Below are 22,596 nucleotides of genomic sequence, written 5' to 3' on the forward strand. Positions count from 1 at the left end.
ATGGAAAAGCAAAGTTGCTAAAAGCTTTTCTAAAAGCTGATTCATGTTCTTGTTTGTCTTGTGTCCTCATGCCTTCCTTTTTAATTAATATAACTGCAAGTCTATAACTTTAAAAAATATTAGAATATAATAGTACTGGAGTAAAGTGATTTTATATATTTTTAATGGGGTTTTCACTCTGGACAGTTATCCTGGAACATTCATATTAGGACAGGTTAATCCAGACCAATCTCATGGAGACCAGCCCATCAGACCAGCTCTGCTCACCTAACAGATGCTAAAATAACCATTCAATTTAGACAGACTTGAGGCAGTGATTCTAAGAGAGAGATGCTCATTAAATTAAGACACCTAGTAAAAAAAAGAGGAAAAGTGTTGAACCCATGTCTGGTTTGAATTCAAAGGTTTTTTTAAAGTATGTGATGACCTTCCTTGGACAAATTTAGCATCCTGAAGCCTTTACTCCTAAGCACAGTTTCAGTAGGACCCAAACGGCAGCTTTCAGGATGAAATGTGCTGCTGGTGCTCCACGTGGCTGCAGCAATAGCAGTCAGGGGTGCTAGGAAACAGCACTTTGAGAAGTGTGTTTGGAGTGTGTTTGTTAGAGAGGAGAACAGGCACTAAAAGCTACATAGGTCACACAAGGCTGATGTGACATTGCCTTTGACACTGATCATTTGAAATGTGCTACTTTACATGCAGGAACCTCAACCTGAACTCACTGACTGAAATTCTCAGTCAACTTCTTCACTATCATATAAGTGAGGGTGTGATCAAGCAAAAGAATAATGAGAACTTGTGTTGCTCCAAAGCAGCAAAGCCTGATTATGTATAGCAAAAATTCCTTTATTATTTAGAGAGAAAATGTCAGAAATTTTAAGAAAATTTAAGTTCTGCTAAACTGTTCCTAAGAATATAATCTAGAAAAGCTTCTGATCTTTAACATTTGGAAATGCAAGTTCTGTGATATTAAACTAAACCTCATTCAAATAAACGTATTTGTGGAAATCAATGCCTTTCCTGCTTATTTTCTTCATTTTGAGTTTCTCATCAATTTATATGATCATTAGTTTTTCAATTAGAATTTCCTATCCTTCCTGTCTGATTGGCTTTTTTTTTCTTTTTATGCCATATGAGATATTTTGTAACTTAATTAACTTTATATAGAGGCACTTCTGCAAACCACAGTATAAAACTTTGAGGTTGTGTGCTAAGAAGCTGCACTGAATTTGGCTATGGTCATCATTGTTTTGTGCAATTGTTTAGTAATTGCTATGGCATATGTGTGAATCTGTAAAACCACTGAATTCTTTAAAATATCAATCAAATAGTGCTTATCACTATAAGAAATGCTTTGCTGATCAAGGCAGACAAAATTATAGATATTATGAAACTTAGTGGTGTATTGTGCTTACAGATGCACAATACTGATTACATCTCTAGTCTTGTAAATAATGTATGTAATCTTGAATTTTGCTTTTAGTTCGTGCCTTGTCATGGAAAAATACATTGTCTTTTGCAGCTTCAGGACTGGAGTTGGAACCAAGTGATCTCTTTTCTCTGAAGGGAGATCTGAAAGAAGAATATATATGCCTGGAAATAGATGTCAAAAAACTGGTCTCTGATTCCTTAGTATTGTGGTTCCTCTGAGGTTCTGGGTCAAGATTTAGCACTGAGTGGCATTAGGAGTAGTCTCAAAGCATGAAGAGGACTGCCTGCTTCTCATCACCTTAAAATGTTTCTGTATGCCCATGCCTCATCCTCATTCTCTTGTAACCTCTGCTCCTTTTCCTCCTTTCTCAGTAGGAACATATTCTCATCCCTGGCATTCTTTCTTTTTCACGGTTCAGAAATTGGTGTTTTGCAGTTAATCAGACCCCTGTTCAGGAACCAAGTTCTTTAGCATATCAGAAATAACAGGCTGAAAAATGGGGTGGGGGGCGGTGTGGAAAAGTGAATGGCCTAGTTTTGGTTACCATGGCAACAATGATAAAGTATAGTCTTAGTCTCAATTTTATTGTTCCTGTAGTACTTTTTTGGAATTTATTTGGTAGAGGCAAGAAATTTTCCCCTCTAATCTCTTTTGTAAAGCTCTCTAATACTAATTCTGGGTTGAGGGAGAAGTAGTAGGGTGGAGCTAGCAAGAAGGGCGGTATGAAGGGAGGCAGAGATGATAGCAAAGAGAAGGTTAGAAATTGTTCCTTTGTGGAAAGATTTGACATAAGAAGTTCCTCTGAGATGTATAATGAAGATCTGTGGAGAGGCCCTCAAACACTTTCAGTGTGGCTGGATAATTAGAATAATACAACTCCATTGTGAGGTTCCAAGGCATTGCAGGTGGAGCAGATTTTAAGAGAAGTACCCTGCCTCTGTGGGTGAGTGCCAGTTTTCATTTTAGTATTTGTATTTAACAACTCAGCTGAAACTCATAATGAGAACTCTAGCAAAATGTTTCAGATCAGAAATAGCAACAGCATGGTCCCAGGATGTTTCTGAGAGTTACTAGACCTGCTTGTTTCTATGATTGCAAACTAATTGAGCCTATTGTTTCCAGTTCAGTGTCTGCTTCTAGTGATGGTTTGGGGTCAGGTAGATTCCTCCTTCATGGTGTAGATTAGCACACAATTATGCTTCCTAGAACAGCCAATTTTGGCAAATTCCCTGGAAAGAGTTTTCCTTAACAGTAACAACTGTGACTTTTAAGTGAGTTTCATGCATTGACAGGATGAAGCCTTTTGTTCTTTCTGAGAAAGAGAGCTAGATACCTCGTATGCTGTTTTCTTGTAAGTGCTCTTACAATCATTACTCATGCTTTTTTGAGTTCCCTTACAAGCTTTTCAGCAGAACAAAACTAGGCAGGGTTGAAAATGTTTAATAGTTGTATATGTGTTGCACTAAGGAGACAGAAAGTTTTTAACAAAGAGTAATGAGTATACTGAGGTTTCTGAAAAACCTGGAAAGTAGATGGACTAGAAAACCACAAATGGTTCTAAATGACCCTTGATGGAAAATGAACAGAAATATAAGGGCAAAAAATTGATTTGCTGGTCAGGAAATAAAAGCTCTTCTCTAGCTCCATGTCATCAACACAGTATTCCTTAATTACCAACACAGTGTCACAGACCTGTCCTAGCGCAAAGGCCTTGGCAACTCTTCTCTATGATCTCACTGTCTTGCTTCTGGGAAAGTCATTTCTGTGGAAAGCAAGGAAAGAGCTGAGAGGGTCTTGTGGAAAGAACTGAAGTTGTCTGTCCAGGGCTGTATTGGCTGGGGCTTCTGCTGTGCACTGGCTGCTGACACATGAGATTGATTTATTTCACTGGGTTTCCTCATTTATGCTATACGGATATCTTCACTTTATACCAATTCCTCAATTTAACTCTCAGCTGGTATGGTGGAGAAGGTACATCAAGCAATGTGTGTGTTGAGTTAAAACAGCACAAAAATAAAGGTTTACGAATTCTGTGCTTGGGTGTTTTACATCATTGCAGGAAGCTCAGGCAGGGTGAATTTTCCTGCCTTTTTGGCTTATTCATTGTCCAAAACTCTGAGTTTGTGCCACTCAGTGGCTGTCACCTTTTCCATTTCCCTTCTCTATTGAATTACATACAAATCACTCACCATCACTCATGTATCTCGTCTAACAAACAGAGAGAAGAAAAACAGTCTATCCTGCAACACTGCAAAGAAGTTTTTTCCCTAATACTTCCATTTATTTGAGGCCAGGTCACTTTCCTTTTAAGTCAATGACAGAAATTCCACTCCCTAGGTTAAGGTCAAAATGATCTCCCTGGAAGAGAACTAGGTAGATTACATTTCCACAAACACAGAGATCCTTGCTCAATAATACCTTACAGCTCATATAATCATTATCTGAAGTTTATTTTTGCCTTCACGTGATTTTTAAACATAGAAGCCAGATGCCCAAGTGCCACCTCGTGGACAAAATGACTTTTTCTCCTGTCCTTGTCTAACCTTGTGTGCTAAAATTCCTCTTCCAGCAAGACCTGAGTTACAGAAGCCTCTAGGGAAGAGATCTAAATCAAGCAATTAATATGATCTCTATAATTAAATTTATCTCTAAATATCTAGCTCTACATATAGATACATTGGGTTAAAAAAACCCCGAAAACCACAACCAGACATAGTCAATGTGCACATCTATAGCTTCTTGTCCATGATAACTCCTGCCTTCACAGAGAGCTGACAGTAGCAGGAGCAGCTTCTGTGGCAGGCACACGAATGCCAAGAATTAAAAGCCATGTAGTGCAAACAGCTGGAAACTCATTTTCCTGATGAGGAATCCTTTCCTCCAACTAGCTGTTGTCACTGTCGGCTGCAGAAGTAGTTTTTACTACTATTGTTTTCCTCTAGGCTTCTGCAAGAGCCTGAGTTTTTGCTAAGTTGTATATTCCTGCTAAGATCCGTGGCATGGAGTTTGGAGGAAATGGGAAAACCTGGGACTCCTGAAGGATTTACTTGTTCTAGCTTAAAACACTAATGGGCTTCATTTTCGCAACGCTGTTATTGTGTGGAAAATTAATAATATAATAAATAATATAATATTATAATATAATATAATATAATATAATATAATATAATATAATATAATATAATATAATATAATATAATATAATATAATATAATAAACATAACATTTTAAAACTGATGAAAATAGTATTAAATACACTACTCTTATGTACCTATCCATACATAAAATGTAGTGGACTTTCACTGTGACTCATTTAGACCTTAGCCACTAGGCGGTAGTATAAGATTAAGTCATGCAGCAATATCTGGTAGTTTTGTTTTCATTTTGCAGGAAACTCCCGGCACCATAGAAAATACCGTAAAACACTCCTCCATTTATCAAATCAGCAAATCAGCACGACACTGAACAAAACTATGGCTCACAAGATTCACTTAACTATGGATCAAATGCATTATTTGAAGTTGATTGACCACCAGGACAATAGGTACACATCACATCTTCCCCCATGTTTTTCCCTCACCTTATCAGTTTGTGATGAGTAAGGTTCACCAAATACAGTTTAGTCATTGAAGAATCTTATTAGAATAAAAAACTACAATATAATCAAATTCTTCACACTGTGCTGTGAATCTTGCACTGGAACTGAACTAGGTGATCTAATTATAGGAGAAGTTCCTTTTCAGGGAATCACAGAATGGCCGAGATTGAAAGACACCTCTGGAGGTCATCTAGTCCATACCTGATCAAGCAGCACCATGTCCAGCTTGGTTCTTAGAATCTCCAAGGATGGAGACTCCTCAACACCTCTGGGCAACTTATGCCATTTTCTGACAACCTTGGAGTAAAAAGAAGCTTCCTTGTGCTTAGATTTTGTGGTGGCTTTTTTTTGGTGGTGGTGTTTTTTTTTTTTTTTTTTTTTTTTTTTTTTTTTTTTTTTTAAATCTGTGCCTATTGCCCCTTGTTCTGTCAGCAAGCATGACTGAAAAGAGCCTGGCTCTTTCTTTATTCCCTCTTTTTAGGTGTTAATATACATCAAAACAATTTAATTTCAATTTTGCGAGTGTTTCAGATGAATATGGAAATTTCAATCTGGGTCTAACATGACAAATTAATTTTATAGGGTTAGAACGATAAAAAGGGAGACTCCATGACCCCAGGGTACAATACTGAGTGCATTTGGGGAAGCTACAAGATGTAATGAATAAGTCATCCTGTTTTGCTGCATCTGCTGTGTTTGACTTCAGCAGCTCATATGATAAGGAGGTTGGTTGAATGCCTTCACTGGCTGCCAAGGTGAATTTGGGTAAGCAACAAAGAGAAAAGAGATGCAGCATTTTAGCTGCTTTTCCCACAAATGAAACAGTCCAATCTTTCTGCAATACTACCTGGGAGCCCTGAATTCAAGTTTTATTGACATCCTCATCTAATGTTCTTTTGTTCTACCAGTTAGATATAGGTCCTGCTAAAATACCTTGGGGTATTGTTTATTGTAGGGCTGTACTGCAATCTCCTCTTAATTTTATTTTTAATGATGGAGATAATCAGGAAGAAAGCCTTTTTGTAGATTTTCATAATTTAAAACTTTTTGTCTGGTGAGAAGAGGAATGCAGTACATTACTAGGAAGACTAAAAAACTTTCCTCAATTTATTGCTATTTTGCTAACTTTCCCTTGAAGTATATTTTAATTTTTTAAAGAGTTGCCAATATCCTTATTAACGTACATTTTGTACAGGGCTGTTTGGATCCACATTACTGCAAAGTGAATTTTAGACCAAGACTGGAAATAAGCCATGAAGTCCAAAGTAAAACAGTAAGGTGTTTTAATCTCAGGGTTTGTTTTTAGCCTATTACACGGAAAGGAGCCAAAAGCTACACAAGATTGTGGCCTCTCCCTTTTTGAAGAATAATTCTATGAATGTTCTCATTTAGCTGGAGTTCTGCCCTTTAAATACAAACAAATTCATGAAAGTTGATGCTCTTTAATTCTGAAGTCAATATATTGGTATGCATAACCTAGTGACCATAAAAACTGTAATTATATTCCAACTAAACCTATCTCAGTCTTACACAACCTTTCCCACAGATACTGATTTCTACTAGCTTATTTTCAACCTAAATTTGAACCATCCTTGATCAGTGTTTGCCAAACCAACCAGGGCTCTGTACATTTCTTATTTTTGCACAATGTTTTTCAATTATCGGACCTGATCTCTCAAGGAAAATGGAAAGACTCCCAGCACCTCTAATAGTTCAGGATGAGGTCATACACACTAATATGTGACTTTTTTTCATCTCTTTCATCCATTTTAATCTGATGCAAGTCATGAGTCCTCAAGACCCATTTACTTTTTCTTTTCTCTTATTTTTGGAGGAGCTTCATGCCATGTAGTGTCTTGAACTATAACATGAACATGGATACTGTAGGGGAGGGGGAGTCTCACAAAAACAACAAAAAAACCCCAACAAAAATCCCCCAAAAACCCACAAACTGTCCTTAGTTTTTTCTCATGAAGAAATTTCAGTTTGAATAGGTCGTGGTATGAACAACAAATATTGCAGATGTTGCAGTTCTTTGTGCTCTGTTATAGTATAGCTATTTCCTAGGTCTGTAGGTATTGATATATTACATAAAAATGCTTGTGGTTCTTTCCATAAAATAATAACATTAAACCCTTGCATCTTAATATATTACCTTGAAAACTCGAAGAGTCAATAGTTATTTTGGGAGGCTATCCAAAGGTTAACCAGATAAATTTAAAATTATGGTCATAAATAATCTAAACAATGACCAGCCGTAGAAACAGATGGTGCTTCTGGAAGGGCCCAAACCATTTCCACCCTTAATTCAATGTAAACCTCCTGTTTGGAGCTCTGGAGCAGAGGACCTTTGTGCCTGCCTTTAAATCCTTAATTTCTTTGAAGGTGAGATTTGTGACACAATGTGTGAAGCTTCTTTAATCAGAAACAATGCAAAGCCCCTGTTTGCATGATTGACAGATGAACTGAGACAGCTCTCCCGAAATCAGAGAGAATGATCATGGAGTTACACAAATTAGAGCTGAACATAACACACCCATTCATGCCTAGTTTTCCGCTGCCATTTGCTTATCATTTGTAGCGCAGATCAGTTCCTGTTATGGGATTATGAATTGTTAGTTAAACTTGTTATTATGGATTACTCCATGTCTGAAAATGATCAGTTTTGGTACCCACCTCTGATATTTCTGTAGTTTTGGGGATTTTTTGAATACAGCTTTATTTACTTCAGTTACTGGATTTGGCAGAATCAGATGCTTTGTGCTTGAAAGATATGAAGTAACTGAGGTGAATACTCTGAAACACTAACCTGAGCAAAATAACTCAAATAACAGGGGCTGTGTTTTTAGACAGCATGAAGGTTACCTGAATGATGATGAACCCACTAAAGGAGCAGTGGTGGTGAGTTCCAGCAGACCTATTCCCAGCTTTAGCGATTTTTTCCTACCAGTTCCTGCCAGGGGAAAAAAGAATAAAAAAAAAAAAAGTGGGTGTAGGTTTAATGCTAGGATGTGTTCACTAGGCAGGTTGTTGCCAAAAACCCTCTTTATGGAACAAAAAAATCATTACATCATAATAATTTAAAAGAATTATGTGAAATAAGTGCAGAATATGCTCACTCCGTGTAATTTATTAGTTCCTGTTCTTCATCAATCTTTCAGTCTCTTCTGCAACAGCTTATTTTTTACTTCCATGGTACTGAGGTATCCCATTCCAAAAGGAGGTAAAGGTATCCAAAGTGGGAAAAAAAAAGTCTGAGAATTTATGAACTAGATACATGGAGACATAAAACACCATTAAAATCCAAATAAATGGTACAATTATTACAACTCTGGGGCAGCATGAGTTAAAAGCATTTTCTCCTCTTTACAAAATACCCTAGACAGAAAATTCAAGAGTCAGTTGCATAAACCTACTTTTGCTCTAAAGTGGTTGGTTGTGGTTGTCTTTTTGTCTCAGTCAAGAGCCAGAAAACAGCTGTATTTATTTGATTTCAGGATATTTATAACTATTGATAAAACATGCAAGTCACTGGGTGGAGATATTTAATACAGAATAATTCCTAATGAGTCACTGGAAAGGAGAAAAAAAAATAATTTTTTTTTAACTTCTTATAGAGTCAAGGCAGCATAGCAACATTTGCAGTTCCAGAGACTAGATGATGTAGCTGTGGAGTTTAAGGTCTGTCTCTTGAAAGAGTTGAAAATAACTATCTTCCAGGATAAAGGAGTTAATATGTTTTACAGAACATAGGAAGGGGAGATGAACAGAGAAAGAGAGAAAGAAAGCATATGTGGAGGAAATAAATCTGTCTAGACCCTGGAGTACTCAGGAGAAGTTAAGTTTTAAAAGCTTGCATAAGAGTAGCTTCCAAATATTTGTGTCAAAAGCTTCTGTCACTAATGCATCTGAACTTTAAAACAATACTAAATAAATATACCTTCACAATTGTTTGAAAGAGAAAGAACTGAGCTACAGGGCCAGTGAAAGCTTTCCATTGAAAGATTTGCATTTCCCTTCAAGTAGGCTTATACAATTACAGTCATGGATGTGAAAGTGCTTCCTGTTCACAGCAAGAGCAGTGGGAGATTTGAGTAGCCCCCAGCTTGTGCCTGGTCCTGCTTCTCTTGGGGGGCAGCTGAGAGTCAGAAATGGGACCCAGCATTGTGTACATGGAAAGCAGTGTGTCCCTCAAGGCTGGGGCTACTGAGTGATATTTCTGTACCCCACACAAGCTTACCAGTTTGTATTGGCCAATATTATCCATCACTGTTGTGGTCCTTGTCACTTAAGTCACTTAAGTCACTGTTCATTATTATCTTCTTATAAGTGAGCAGTGCAGAATTACATTCCAGCATACAGCATGAAATACTTGCTGGCCCTCTGAAGCAACATCTCTAGATGAAAACTGGACTGATCTGATGGCTGTGGGGACAGTGAGCTCCTCTGAGAATTGAATGAGGTGGATTTTCTCTACAAGAATTATTAACTCCCAAACGCTTCAGGGCAAAATGCGATTACTGTGTCTTACTGCACATCTCAGAGCTTAACGGAGCATTTGGTGTTCAGAGGATGAGTAATTTCTGTCACAGGAGTGATTTTCCTGAGGGCTCTCTAAATTGACGTGAGCTTTCCTAGGCAGTCTGAGTGCTATTGCTTAGTTTGCCTTAGAGCCTCATGCAATAGTGCCTTATCTTGAGTTGTTCTCCTGTATACCACTGAAATAGAAGTATTTCCTAACAATGTACTGGCAAGTCAGAATGATTCAGAGCATTGGTGGCATCCTGAGGGAGGGCCAGGCACTCCAGCACCTTCTCTGTCTATATTCTGAGAGCTGGTACTGAGAGAGTGCATGGTCTGCTTTGCCTGACTTGCCTCCAAAGAGTCTGCCAGTTCTCTTATTCTTTGCGCTTCTCTCATTCCTGATGGTGAACTCAGCACTGTTGATTCAGAGAAGTGAATCTCAGTTACTGATGATTTTGCAAGGCTATTTATACATAGACATGTTTATACATAAACATATCACAGGATCACAGAATGGTTAAGTTTGGAAGGGTCTACAGTTGTAGTCACCTCGTCTAACCACCCAGCTCAAGCAGGGCCATCCCAGAGCACATGGCACAGGATTGTGTCCAGAGGGTTCTTGACTATCTCCAGGGAGGGAGACTCCACAACCTCTCTTGGCAACCTGTGCCAGGGCTCAGTCACCTGCACAAAAAATAAGTTCTTCCTCATGTTCAGGTGGAACTTTCTGTGCATCAGTTTCTGCCCATTGCCTCTTCTCCCATTGCTCAGCACCACTGAGAAGAGCCTGAATCAATCTCCTTGTCACCTCCACTTTAGATATTTATACACACTCTTGTGGATGAACAAGCCCAGCTTCCTCAGCCTTTCTGGAGGAAAGAGATGTTCCAGTCCCCTCATAATTTTTGTTGCTCTCCGCTGCATGTGCTCCAGGAGCTCCATGTCCCTCTTGTGCTGAGCAGCCCACAACTGGACACAGCACTCCAGATGTGCCTCCCCAGGGCTGAGCAGAGGGGCAGGATCACATCCCTCAACCTGCTGGCAATGCTCTTCCCAGTGCACCCCAGGATACCACTGGCCTTACTGGCCTCATATACATAGTAGAAATATAGATTGATATCTGTTTCTACAGTGACCAAAGGAAAAGGAGAAGGAATAGGAAGGAGAAATAATGAAAGAAACAGAAATATTAAAAAAAAAAAAAAAGATGAAAGATCAGATTCTAGATTACCAAAGTCAACTCTAACTTGACAGTGAAGACTTGGCAACAGCAGGAAACATCAGGCTTTTGTTTCATTGTATCAGTTCCAAGATTATAAACAGCACATTTTCCTAGATATTCTTCCAATATGAGATAAGCCTGAGAAACAGGCCAGTATGAACAGTGTTTAGGTTTCCTGTGCAGGAAGAGGCTGTGTGCATACTTTAAACCTTACCTTTTCACTATGCACTATCTAAACAGATACATCTTAAGAGACTTTTCAATGTCAGGACATCCCTCCTGCATCTTCTTTCCTGGTAGTATTATTGAAAATATTGACTTGTTATTGCTATTTCCACACAAGATGTGGAAATTACCGCTCTTTTCATTAAAATTGAAAAAAAATCAAGACCAAGCAGGGAGGGTTTTTGTTCTGCCAAGTAGGAGAGCTTAAAATGTGTTAAGCAGACTTGTTTGCAAAAGATTTTTATTCCAGCTTTAAGAAGTAGTTTTAGTAATTTTTTCACAAACCCTTTTGCCAGCACTCTCATAAACAATCTAATATATTAATCCTAATTTCTGACAAATGATGAGCATAGGGCTATCTCAAAAGTATTTTGATTTCTCCTCCTCATAAAAAACAAGAAGTGCACAATATGATCCAGGTGTTAAATTAGCATGAGCATTTGCAGATGCAACCAGTACAGCCATCTCAAAGTAATCTTTTTGTAAAAAAAAAAAATGAAAAGAAATATCCAGTTGAAAATTAGACCAGAAAAGAATTTTCTTCTCGTGTACCTTCATTAATTCTCTGGAATTACATTGAAACGAACAAGTTCAGCCAAATCATCATACAATTAGAACAAAAATCATACTTCCCACACTTCTGCTGGTGTCAGAATTACAGCTGGAACAACTACTGCATGAGATGATTTTTAAGTTCCATGAAAGCTGTGCTTACTGATTCAACACTATATTTTAAGTTTACAAATCCAGTGTCAGAAATCAATAATGTTCTTATAGTAATCTAGGGAAAAGCCTTTTCTAAACCTAATGTACATTGTATTTATTCCTAAAAATCTCATCAGCTAATCCCTTAGAAATAAACTCTTGTGCTATAGATGTCACGTATTTTCCTGTCTGTGCTTTCAATTTAAATGAATGCTTCCTTTTTTGAATTCTCTCACAGAGTATCTTTTACCTCTCTGCAGCCAACGAAAAATAGTTAAGTTTCCAGGAAGATGGAAGATTCCTATGCAGAGTTTATGAAGAAAAGTATGGATGCATACATTGCACACCTTCGCCTGTGTACATGTTGCACACAGGTAATGTAATTTGTCAACAGCCCTACACTGGGCAGCCAGTCTGCTACAGAGGGTCCAGTTGTGTGTGATGTTCATAAACATCCATACCAAAAATTAATCTGTCATGGATTCTGCTCGTAGAGTTCAACAAAGTTTGGATTTGTTCTTTCAAGATTTGATATGTAATCTCAATTAAAAAAAAACAGACATATCTTCTTTATTACCCTGTTCCTAAGAAAAGAGTGGGTAAGAATTAACTCTAGTATTATTTTAACCCAATTCACTGATGGTATCTCTTTTATAGCCATAAACTGTATATTGCAAACACTTGTTCACTTATTTTTTGTGCTGTAAATTTCTGCAATCAACTGCTACAAGGGACCTATTTTTGTCCTAATGCAACTACATCTCGGCCACCTGTTATTTCATGCAACAGTCTGGGACAATTAAAATTGTACAACTAAGACAAAGAGCAGGTTTACAGACAGATTTATTTCCACAAAAATCATCTGAAGGTATTTTGAAAATTTGTATGTTCACATACACAATGGACAGTCATCAAAACCTTTTAATTTTTGGACTCTGTAATGAAACTCCTACCAATCCTTAGGGATGATGCCATTTGCACACCTCACCAAGCATTAACTGACCCTCCAGCTGGCCTCTGGTAGTGCAAGCAGTTATCCTGGCTGTGAAGCTACTGTGGCTCTCAGAAAGGCAAATCTGCCACAAGATACTAGATGATTTTTCCACCAAGGCTGGCATTTTTCACTAGCAAATCATAAATAATCAATGTCCCACAGAAAAGTAGAAAATCCCATTAGACTAATATGGGGTAGAAATAGAAGAACATACCAGGCTGCTGATGAAATTCAGCTACCTTTTTAAGAATGAAAAACTCCATGATTACAGGCAATTGAACTGTCAATTCTTGGAAATGTTAAGTTATACAGCTTAGCCAATGTATTCTTCCCTGGAGAACAATCTCACTGGGGTTTTCTCAAAAATGGCGCAGATAGCCTACCATTCCCTTTGCCACCTGTCAAATGTGGGAGTGAGTTCAGATTCAGTGCTAAAACTTTCTTCTTTGATTAATGGTCATTTAAATCCAGAATATTGGTTTGAGCACATCTTGAAATGGACAGGTTAGCTGCACAAGCATTGTTGTCACACAACACTGATGAAGAGTCATGGGTGCAGTAACTGTTGAGTAATGGGTTCCACAGAGCTGCTCTGTTGTGCACCATCAGCTGGGAGACCCTGCCTTTCAAAATGAGTTTGCATCACTGATACAAAACCCTACAGAAATCAGGGGGAATTGAAGATTTTGTGCAGCAAATTGTGTTCTTCATTGTTTGACAGTAAAAGGGCACTTAGCTCTAATAATTTTCCTAATGGTGTATCTTGCCAGTTGTAGCATGTTTCAAAATTAAACTGTTCTGAGTGTTTGCCAAAATTAAAAACTATGACATCACTCACTTTCAAAAGAGAGAAGTGAAAATTTGCTTGCAGTAAAAGTCCAGACAATTACAATGCACATTCCAGATAGAATCACAACATTAGCATTGCTTCTTTGTGCTAGCTCAGGAGCCCATTTTTTAAAATAAGTTATGGATCCATCAGTTCTGAATGTTGTTCCATTCTTAAATTCCTCTCTATCAGGCAGCTTAGAAGCCTGAATGCTCGCACTTCAGATTTGGCCAAAAATAATGAAAATGCAACAGATAAAATAAAGCTGAGTGATGTATTTGAGTAAAAAAGGGCCTCATATAAAATGAGGTTAGCTTGGCTTATATTATACTCAGAGCATAAGTGAACATGCTAAACTTTTTTAGTTGTTCTTTATGCATGCTCTTCTTTATATAATATGAAAGGCATTTATGATATATATTGCCATTTCAAGTATTCTTGCCAGGCATTTTCTGAGTCTTTTCATAAATCTAAAGGAACTACATAACAGTTCAGCACATTTAATAAATATACTTTATATGGAAATAATTTTTTTGGAGAGTAATAAGTTACATTTGATCTTAGAAAGTTCTGCTTTAGCTTTACAAAAGCAAGTTAATCATAATCTGATTTAATACCTTATGCTAATGATAACTTAAATACAAATGCAAGCATAAATTAGATGCACTGATAGTCCCTCACTGCACTTTAAAGGCTGCAGATAAATCTGGAATGCACTCAGAGAATCCTTTAGTGAGAACAGAGAAATATTAAAAAACATCTGAATTTGTAACAGTGCTGCCATGGGACACAGACTATGAAATGATTTAGACAAAGAAATGAAACATAGCAGTGGAGTAGGGGAAAAAGAAGTACACTCATTTCAATTCTCAGCTTACAGCAGATCTCTTGTGCTGACTTTGGTGAAATGTTTATGCCACAGAATTCCCAGGAAATTAAGTTCACCCGGTTTGCAGTGGGTGAGATAGCTCAGCTGTAAAGAGAGAGCCTGGCAGGGTGAGCAGCTGTGGCAAAGTCTCACATCATGCTGGCTGTCTTCTCTTCAGTGCCCCATGCATCAATAGCAGTGCAGGGAATGATTTTCCAGCATTGCTCCTCCCACAGCAAGACTGAAGCTCTCACCCTGTGACTGCTGTGACCCTGGAGCCACCTCGTTCTAGGATGCTTTCTGAAGGGGATCATTCCCAAAATGGGACAAAAGCTCCGAAATGGCAGCAGAAGGAGCAAAACTGCATAGTCTAGATTGACTGTTGCTAGGAAAGGATGAAAGAAGATGGAAACAACAAAGACTTGTAGTTGTCCTCTTCTTTATCAATTAATGCAATCTAGTTATTATTTACTTGATGGGCCCAAGCATCCTGGGCATTTTAACAAAGATGTGCCACATTCTTATGTCTTCATTTAATCTGTTGCACTTTATTTTTAAGTGTCATACTCAAGTATAACTGTATGTTTTGCCTTCTGCCTTCTTGCATTCCTAGAGGTTGATTAAGTAGGTTATAATCCTTTAGAAGATGTCTACTCAAGGCTTAGTAATGCCACAATGTCTTGCTTTTTTATGTACTCAGGCAAGATGGAGGATTCCTAATATTTCTTTTCTAACTCTGAACAAAAAGTACTAAGTGCTTTTTCTGGATGAGTCTTCATCCCAACACTTTTCTTCCAGACCTTTTGTGAAAATCTCATTACAAGAGGATATTGGACATTCATCTAGCCTTAACTTTGTGAACTTGATGATGGGAAGTGAGGGCTTACAGTATGCACCACTGCAAAACATCCTGTTTTGTGGGTTTGATACAATTTAATTAATCAACTCTCCTGGTTAGAAATTATGCAAATTCTATAGGTGTGAGAACTCTGGGTTTGGTTTGGGGTTTTGTGTGGTGGTAAAGTTTTTCCTCTAACTTGTGTTTTTAAGGAAAAATTGTGCAGCTTTTTCTTGTTTGGTCTTAAGATGATTTATTGCTAGTTATTTAATAGATTAGGTTCTTGGGTTGTGGCCCTTTGGTTAGTGGCTTAGGCAGAGAGGCACACACTCCTGACACCCTGAATGTCTGGTGTCTTCTTCTTCTCTCTCCTCGCCTAGGGCTGCTGCTATTTTTTATAAGATATATTACGTATAACATGTTTACAATTATTCCCCAATACCTACTACCTACGTTGCCAAGTGTTTTTCTATTTTAAACTAATCTGTGAGTGCCAACATCACCAAGAACATGGAGGTAAGGAAGAAGAAAGAAGAAGGATGGGTTTAGCCCACTTTCCTCTATCTTAGAACTTCTGACCCCCATGTACAAAGTAAAAACCCCCCGTACATGCACTAAAACCCCCCTGTACACTACCAAAAAATTTTTCCCTCTACTTTGTGACTGCATTTACTATACTATCTAGCATTTTGTGACTGCTTGTTCTACCTTTAAAGTTGGTAATTCATTCCATGGTTCAAACTCGAAATCACAGCTAAATCTAGCTGCCTGCCGGGGTCCAGACTGCATCTGTCCACGGCCTGGAACCTCTAAAAATGTCTGAGAGACATTTTGAGTTCCCACATATAGGTTATGCAGAATATACAAGTTCTCTAGGGATTTGTATCCTACTGCAAATAGAAAATTACACTGCCCGATTTTTTACAAAGACCTCCCACCAGATGTCCCCCTTTCCCCACCTAAATGATAACAAAGACTCGAACTGTCATTTAAACCCATCTGTAGTGATTCAGTTCTTCATTAAGCTATATATCCTGCAAAATTAATTATCATACCTGTATTTTGACTCAAATAGCAACTGCTTTTATGCAGGATGCCATAATAGCATCAGCCTGTAGGAAGAGCACATAACCTCAAAATGCGCTTTATACCTAGAGCACCTGGGCTAGGCAGAACAGATCTCACAGTGTTTTAGAAATGATGGGATTCTTCAGGTGCCTGCTTTTCAGCACTGGCAATTGCACACAACCTCACTGGGATTGATTTTAGTCAATTTTTAGGGAATTTAAAGAAATATAAAAGCTGTATTTGAGTCTTTTGACCTGCTAATTAGGATGTTTTGACACAACAAAGACAAAATATTCCAGAGGCTTCAAAAAGAAACAACATGCAAATGAAATGGGTATTGTCATGAGGAGGAAATTTTAGAAATGCCCTTTTAATAACATGCTTGCTGGCATGATGGTCAATAGTCATGATGGTGCACAAAACAGACTGAAAAATTTTGGTTGCACTTCTCAGCCAGGTTTAATTTCAACCGTGGCTACAACAATCAAAATCACTCTTTCAGATATAGCCATCTCTTCTTCTCTGCATACACCTGTTTCCATTCATTCTGACAGTTTAGCACTTAATGGGGAAAGGGCAGCAGGGCCTGACCATAAGATCATGCTTACATTCCACAGAGTCCGAGATGAACAGGAGAAATGAATCCATGACACATACTTAATAATGAACACAGAATAATGGGACATTTTTGGTGCTTGAGTTCTAGACATTGACAATGAAATGTGCACTCTCATAAGCAGAAGCGTACTTATTTGATATCTTGCCAACTAAACTGTGAGGAAAGATGCAGAGAATTTATTCTCTGGTGCTGTTAATCACAGTGTGATCCAAATCAAGTACCTCAGTATCAAATGGGGTAAATTGCTTCAAGGTTGTTGAAGCCCACAATGAACCCAGCCAGTTTTTAGACATGTTTGGGGAATAGTATGTGCAAACTACAGATTTTAGATCAATCAGTTTTTCCTATTTTCCTATAAGCTGAAACCTCTGCTTACCAGGTGGGATCAGAACTGTAAATTCCATCCCCCAATCCCTCCTCACTCCCTAAAAAATCCCTAAACACCAAAGCTACCCAACGAACATACAAAAAAGGCACCCTCAAAAACCCTACTGCAAAAAATAGGGATCATGAAGACAAGTATCTTTGCTTTGTATCTCAGCCACTTATGTAAATAGCAGAATTAAGAATATTTCTTTATTTCCTAAAATATTTTCTTTATTTATGAGATTTTTAGACTCTCCTTGTACATTCCTTAACACTGAGGAGGTCTGAACCTGATAAATGCATGGGATGATTCAAGGGCTAGTAATAACAAACAGTGGGCACAGCTTGACTGACATAATCTATTTACAGACTAAAGGCGTAAGGAGCAATATTGCAGGGTGTTTATCTGCCAAATCAATGGCCAATGGTACTGGGCAGAGACAGTATTTTACAGGCTTAACCTCATAGTTCCCTTCTCACTTTCTTCATGTCATGTAAATTCAAAAGGCTACAGGAGGAATAAAAAGGGGAAACCTGGTTCATGAAAGGATTTACTTTAGCTATCAAAAAAAAAACCCCAAAACAAAAACAACCAAATAAAACAAAACAAAACAAACAAACAAAAAAAATTCCCAAACCTCCACTGCAATTGAAAGAGATTTTTCAAATATTCTAAGATAGACAAATACTGTGTTGTAGCTCTAATGATCATGATATGAGCTTATGATCTGTATAAAACAAGCCATAATTACTGTGAATATCCTACTAGATTTTGCAATGAGGAAAAGAAGGTATTTTCATGCTTTCCAGGTTTGGGATAAATATAATTGATTTATGATTAACATAACAGATCTAGGCTTATCCTCCAAATAAATTGTGCTTCACAGAGAAATGAGGATGAAGGCATTTTCCTCATTTCTATTGAAACAGTATTTCAAGGCAGAATAAGTAAGAGCAATGCTGATGAGGACTCCTGCTAGACGAACATGTGACATCATTCATGCTAGATTGAAGTTCATCTGTTGTATGGTAGGAGAAGGATGAATGAGAGGTCAAAAATCTAAATAATAATGTGAATAAGGTTTCTTAAATGACACAGTTTGGAAAGTAACATGCTTGGGAGAAACTTCCTGTCAGTTTAGTACAAATTAATTAAGAAACAATGATAGCTGGATATTTCTTGGGAACTAATGGGACTATTAACTATGGATTAATAGTCCAAGTTTGTGCCCTAGGCCACCAGTTCTTGGCAGCTTCTCATGCCATTGAAATATTTCAGACCAAGGCTTTCGTAGTTGAGGTTAAAAAAAAGGAGTGCAAATATATTCTAAATTTTTGAAAGCTCTATCAATAATGCTGCAATACTTATCCTGAAAGGGATGTGGATCTGATGCTGAGAAAATATCAAGACTCACCAATTCCCATCAATCCCCCTGGAACTCTGCTCCTCAAGCAGCTAATAAAAGTTCTGGCAAGCCTCACTGAACCCCAACCTCAGTTTCATGACTTTGGCAGACCAATTTGGATAATAACACAAAAGATTAACTACACTTTCAGGTATTTCAGGCATACTCAGCCTTCATGAACACCACAATCAAATCACTGTAGTGGGTCAAATGTGCACTCATCTCCAGAAACTCTTGTGTTACATGCAACCTTTGCCATTAAAGGTGTCTTGCATGACCAAGTGAAATCGTATTGCTTCAGACAAGGTAAACAAAATGTTTCAGTGACTTGGTGACTGCTGGAAAAGGCCATTCCCCTCATTAAACCTGGTGGCTTACATTTTAAACATCTCTCTAGAGCACTGAATACTTTTGCAACATCTCCTGCCTTGTTCAGCAACAAGGATGACTCCTTGCAGGAGTAAGATGGAGAAAAAAAAAATAAAAATCTGTGAATCCACTGTTAGAGAAGCATGAATCTGATTCTGGCCATCTGATGTGACAGGATGAAACAAGTAGATAGCTGTCATTTCTACATCCATCTGAGCCCTTAGTTTCTGCAAAGGTTGGACACATCATCTGCAGCAGGATAACCACTCCATGTCTGTATGTCTGCCTCACGTGCCAGCCAGCTACAGAGCTCCCCTGTGTACAGGGGTGTCCAAATTCCAGACAGTAGCTAAACCCTGACTAAACTGCCAGTCTGACTCTCACTGCCATTGATGACAATGGCTACAGCTCATTTCTTTGAGACTTCCTCTGAAGCTTCCCTGCTCTCCTCCCACCCCAGGTTGGTTCCTGGCAGTACATAGAAATCAGCAATTTCACAAGCCTGTTTTAAACACTATTCCTTATATATAAATCCTCTCGTTAGCTTTGCTAAAACACATGGCACTCAAGTGCTTTCTAAAAAGCTATCAATGGATGCTGCGCTTAAAGGGCAAATGTAAAAAGGAACAAACTGAACACATATATCACATACATTTAAGGGCTGCGACATTAAACAGCAGAAGCTTAATCTTTGGAATTTTTCAGTAAAAATAACTGGTCCTGCTTATTCAACTCAAAAAAAATATCTTCCACATTCTTACATGAAATCTTTTCTACCTACTTCTTTGTGGAAGAAAACTTCTCAACTTTCCACACTATCATCTTCGCTATTTTCTTAAGCACATGTGACCTATTAAGAAAAGTTATTCCAGAGTATTAATCTGTTTTAAAAACAAGGAGATACAAGACAATGTGAGGGAACATTCTGCTTTCTTGAAAAAATAAGAATAATTTGATACAATTAATCTTGTCCACAGTTGTTGCTTTTATTAAGAATGACCTAGATTATTCAAGTTTGAACAAAATAATCAAGTTGGTAGCAACAAAGCAACTATGTAGAGGTGGCAGCCTGCTCTGTGTGCTCCTTATCTCCAGAAGGATTGAAATTATAGCCATTGAATAAGGATAAGAACCATATATAATGCACTTTACTGAACTTTGATCATTCCATGTATTTCAGATGTCTCTAGACAAAGCTTGCACAATGTTTAAAGAGTGTGAAGTATGGTTTGAAAAGTCCACAGTATTTATTAAGTGTTGAGACACTCTCTAAGCCAGTGTGCAATGAGATAGAGAAAGTCCTTCAGAAGATTTTTTCTTGTGTTCAATTTTAAGAGCAGAGAAGGCACATTAAAATACATGTGATTATTTCAACATTTCTAGTTAGCACTGTTGCCACACAGAATAACAGATACTATGAGCTGCAAGCTACAGCCAGCCAACTGCATGTACTCTGCACTTTGCAGCCCCTCTTTTTATTAGTTAATAAGATATGTAGACCTCAACTCCTGCAAGTGGGTCTGCTGAAGATCAGTGGTGTTACTCTGCCAGATTGAGCTGAGTCTGTTTGTGCTTGCAGAGACATTCCAAAATGCTTCTTTACCTTTTTAGATGTCATGGAATTTTCTGAGCAAAGGAGATGTGTCCCTTCAGTTGGCAGCTCAGTTGGAGCATTGCTGCTCCAAACACCAGCAACAGCCAACCTCAAATGAGCATGGAGAGCACCAAGGGAACTGACTTTCGTGGAGACCTCTCTCATCACGTAGTACCAGTGTGAAGAATGACAGCTGTACTCCCAGCTGAAGTGAGCTTCATGCAACTGTGAGCTCTGAAGAATTGGGTATTTCATTATGAAGTGAGCATCTATTAGAAAAACTTGGTAGAAGAAAGAATAAAAAATATAAAAATGAAATTGGTCAGATTTGGGTTTCCATTCTGCTTCCATGCTTAATATAAGGTAAAGAGCAATGCTATGGTGTCCAGCTTAATAAGTGCATTGACATGCAAAGCCTGTATAAGATGAATGTGTTAGATATAGAAGGGTGAATATTCCTTAATGCTTCTGCTGATACTCTGAGATTTTGCTCTGGGAAAGAAGGTGTGCAGTATTAAAAAAAACAAGCTATAACTTTTAGCTTGTAATAGGCCTGTGAATTTTAACATCAGTGGGTGTTATGCTTTGCTTTTCTATTCATACCCCTGAAAAAGCTCTTTGCTATTCAAAATATTGTGTCCTGGTTAAGCATAAATGATAGATTTAGTACTTACTCCTCATTTTTTTAAAAACAAAATTCAGTTTTATCCCTTATTATTAGAAAGTGTGGTCAGGAATCTGAGGAAGAACTGGGTACCAAGGAACTGAATTAGAATTAGAATTCTATGCCTATGAATTCTTTCCTCTTCTATCTCTGCCTTTAGGGAAATCTTTACTTTATTTTCCCTATGCATAAAAGCTGACATATCTGCCAATTTTAATTAGATGGAGTACAACGCCTCCAGGATTCTAAGTGCCAAGCATTATTATAATCTGTGACCTTCAACTAATGAAGGAGTGTCCTGCTTTCACATAAAGCATGTCAGGTATTAGGCTGCAATACCATAATACCATTTGAGTGCTCTGTCCTTTAGCCACAAGCCACATATTGGTAAAAAACGCTGTTTGTTGGTAAATCCTTGTTCACACCTGCACAACACTATTGAAGTTTGTAAAGACAGTGTTTGGTGCAAGTCAAGCATGTAATGCATGTTGTGATTTTATGTTCAGTTTATGCAGAATCAAAGCCTTTAACAAGAAACTCTGTGACAGATTTCAAAGCAAGGGAGTATGATAACCTCTACCTTAGCATATCTCAAATTACAAGATCAAATGCAGATTTGGACATGTTGGAAGAGAAGTTCAGCTCTGAGGGTGAAAGCCAAAAGAATTTAAATAATGTGATTTGATATGGCCTTGGGACCTCTTGCAATTTCCATGGAGAGCTACTCATTCTTCTTTATTTCTATCACTTTTTCATAGTTGAAAGATTTTTTTTCTTTCTCCCCTTAAGCTTAGAATGTGGTAAAAAAGTTGTGGGAGCACTTAAATCAGTGTATAAATCCCCATGAGAAAGAGTCCATCATACATTTTGCATATCTCAGGGGTTCAAGGACAGTGGGCAGAATCTGATCTGTTTTACAATAATTTAAACTCTGACTAATTAGAGTGCACTCACCAGTGTTCCTCCAGATGCCAGTTAGACTAACAGAGAGAAGAGTGTGGCTCAGAAATGAAAAATAAACCAGAAGATCTGTGTCTTTCACTGCTGATGCTGTAACTTGTGACAGAAACCTTCTCTGAGGCAGTGGTGCACTGGTGTTCCAACCATGCTGAATTAATTTACTTTGGCAGTTACTTGATTGTTCCACTGTCTATTTATTTGAAATGGAAACCAAGTCATGTTGCCTGCTCCTTCTCCCAGCATATGATTACACAATACATCTTCCAATTTTTGCAATCAATCACTTTCAGTACTATTTTCCCATTCTGCTCCATG

The 22,596-nt window shown here is 37.9% G+C and overlaps 1 protein-coding gene and 2 long non-coding RNA genes across 4 annotated transcripts in view; 1 reads left to right on the forward strand and 2 right to left on the reverse strand.

Annotated features, from left to right (window-relative positions):
* FAM241A (family with sequence similarity 241 member A) overlaps nt 1-22,596 on the reverse strand; it is a 272,688-nt gene that overhangs the window by 25,135 nt on the left and 224,957 nt on the right. The window contains exon 4 of one of the 2 annotated variants that reach the window (XM_085578968.1): nt 19,386-20,938. The exons of the other annotated variant lie outside the window; for it this stretch is intronic. Within the exon in view, the coding sequence (XP_085435094.1) occupies nt 20,565-20,938 (374 nt within the window). The 3' untranslated portion in view covers nt 19,386-20,564. Of the gene's footprint in view, nt 1-19,385; nt 20,939-22,596 lie in introns of those variants that run through there. 2 annotated transcript variants of the gene reach the window in all.
* LOC146767614 (uncharacterized) lies at nt 1,943-20,810 on the forward strand. The gene is made up of 3 exons (XR_014955163.1): nt 1,943-2,375; nt 11,967-12,080; nt 20,675-20,810. It is a non-coding gene; the product is annotated as an uncharacterized LOC146767614 (long non-coding RNA).
* LOC146767615 (uncharacterized) lies at nt 7,889-8,595 on the reverse strand. Its single transcript, XR_014955165.1, has 2 exons — nt 8,150-8,595; nt 7,889-7,983 (listed from the first exon to the last, which is right to left on the reverse strand). It is a non-coding gene; the product is annotated as an uncharacterized LOC146767615 (long non-coding RNA).

Source organism: Lonchura striata, chromosome 4, assembly GCF_050655825.1.
Source record: "Lonchura striata isolate lonStrDom1 chromosome 4, ASM5065582v1, whole genome shotgun sequence".
In the NCBI taxonomy this organism is placed as follows: Eukaryota; Metazoa; Chordata; class Aves; order Passeriformes; family Estrildidae; genus Lonchura; species Lonchura striata.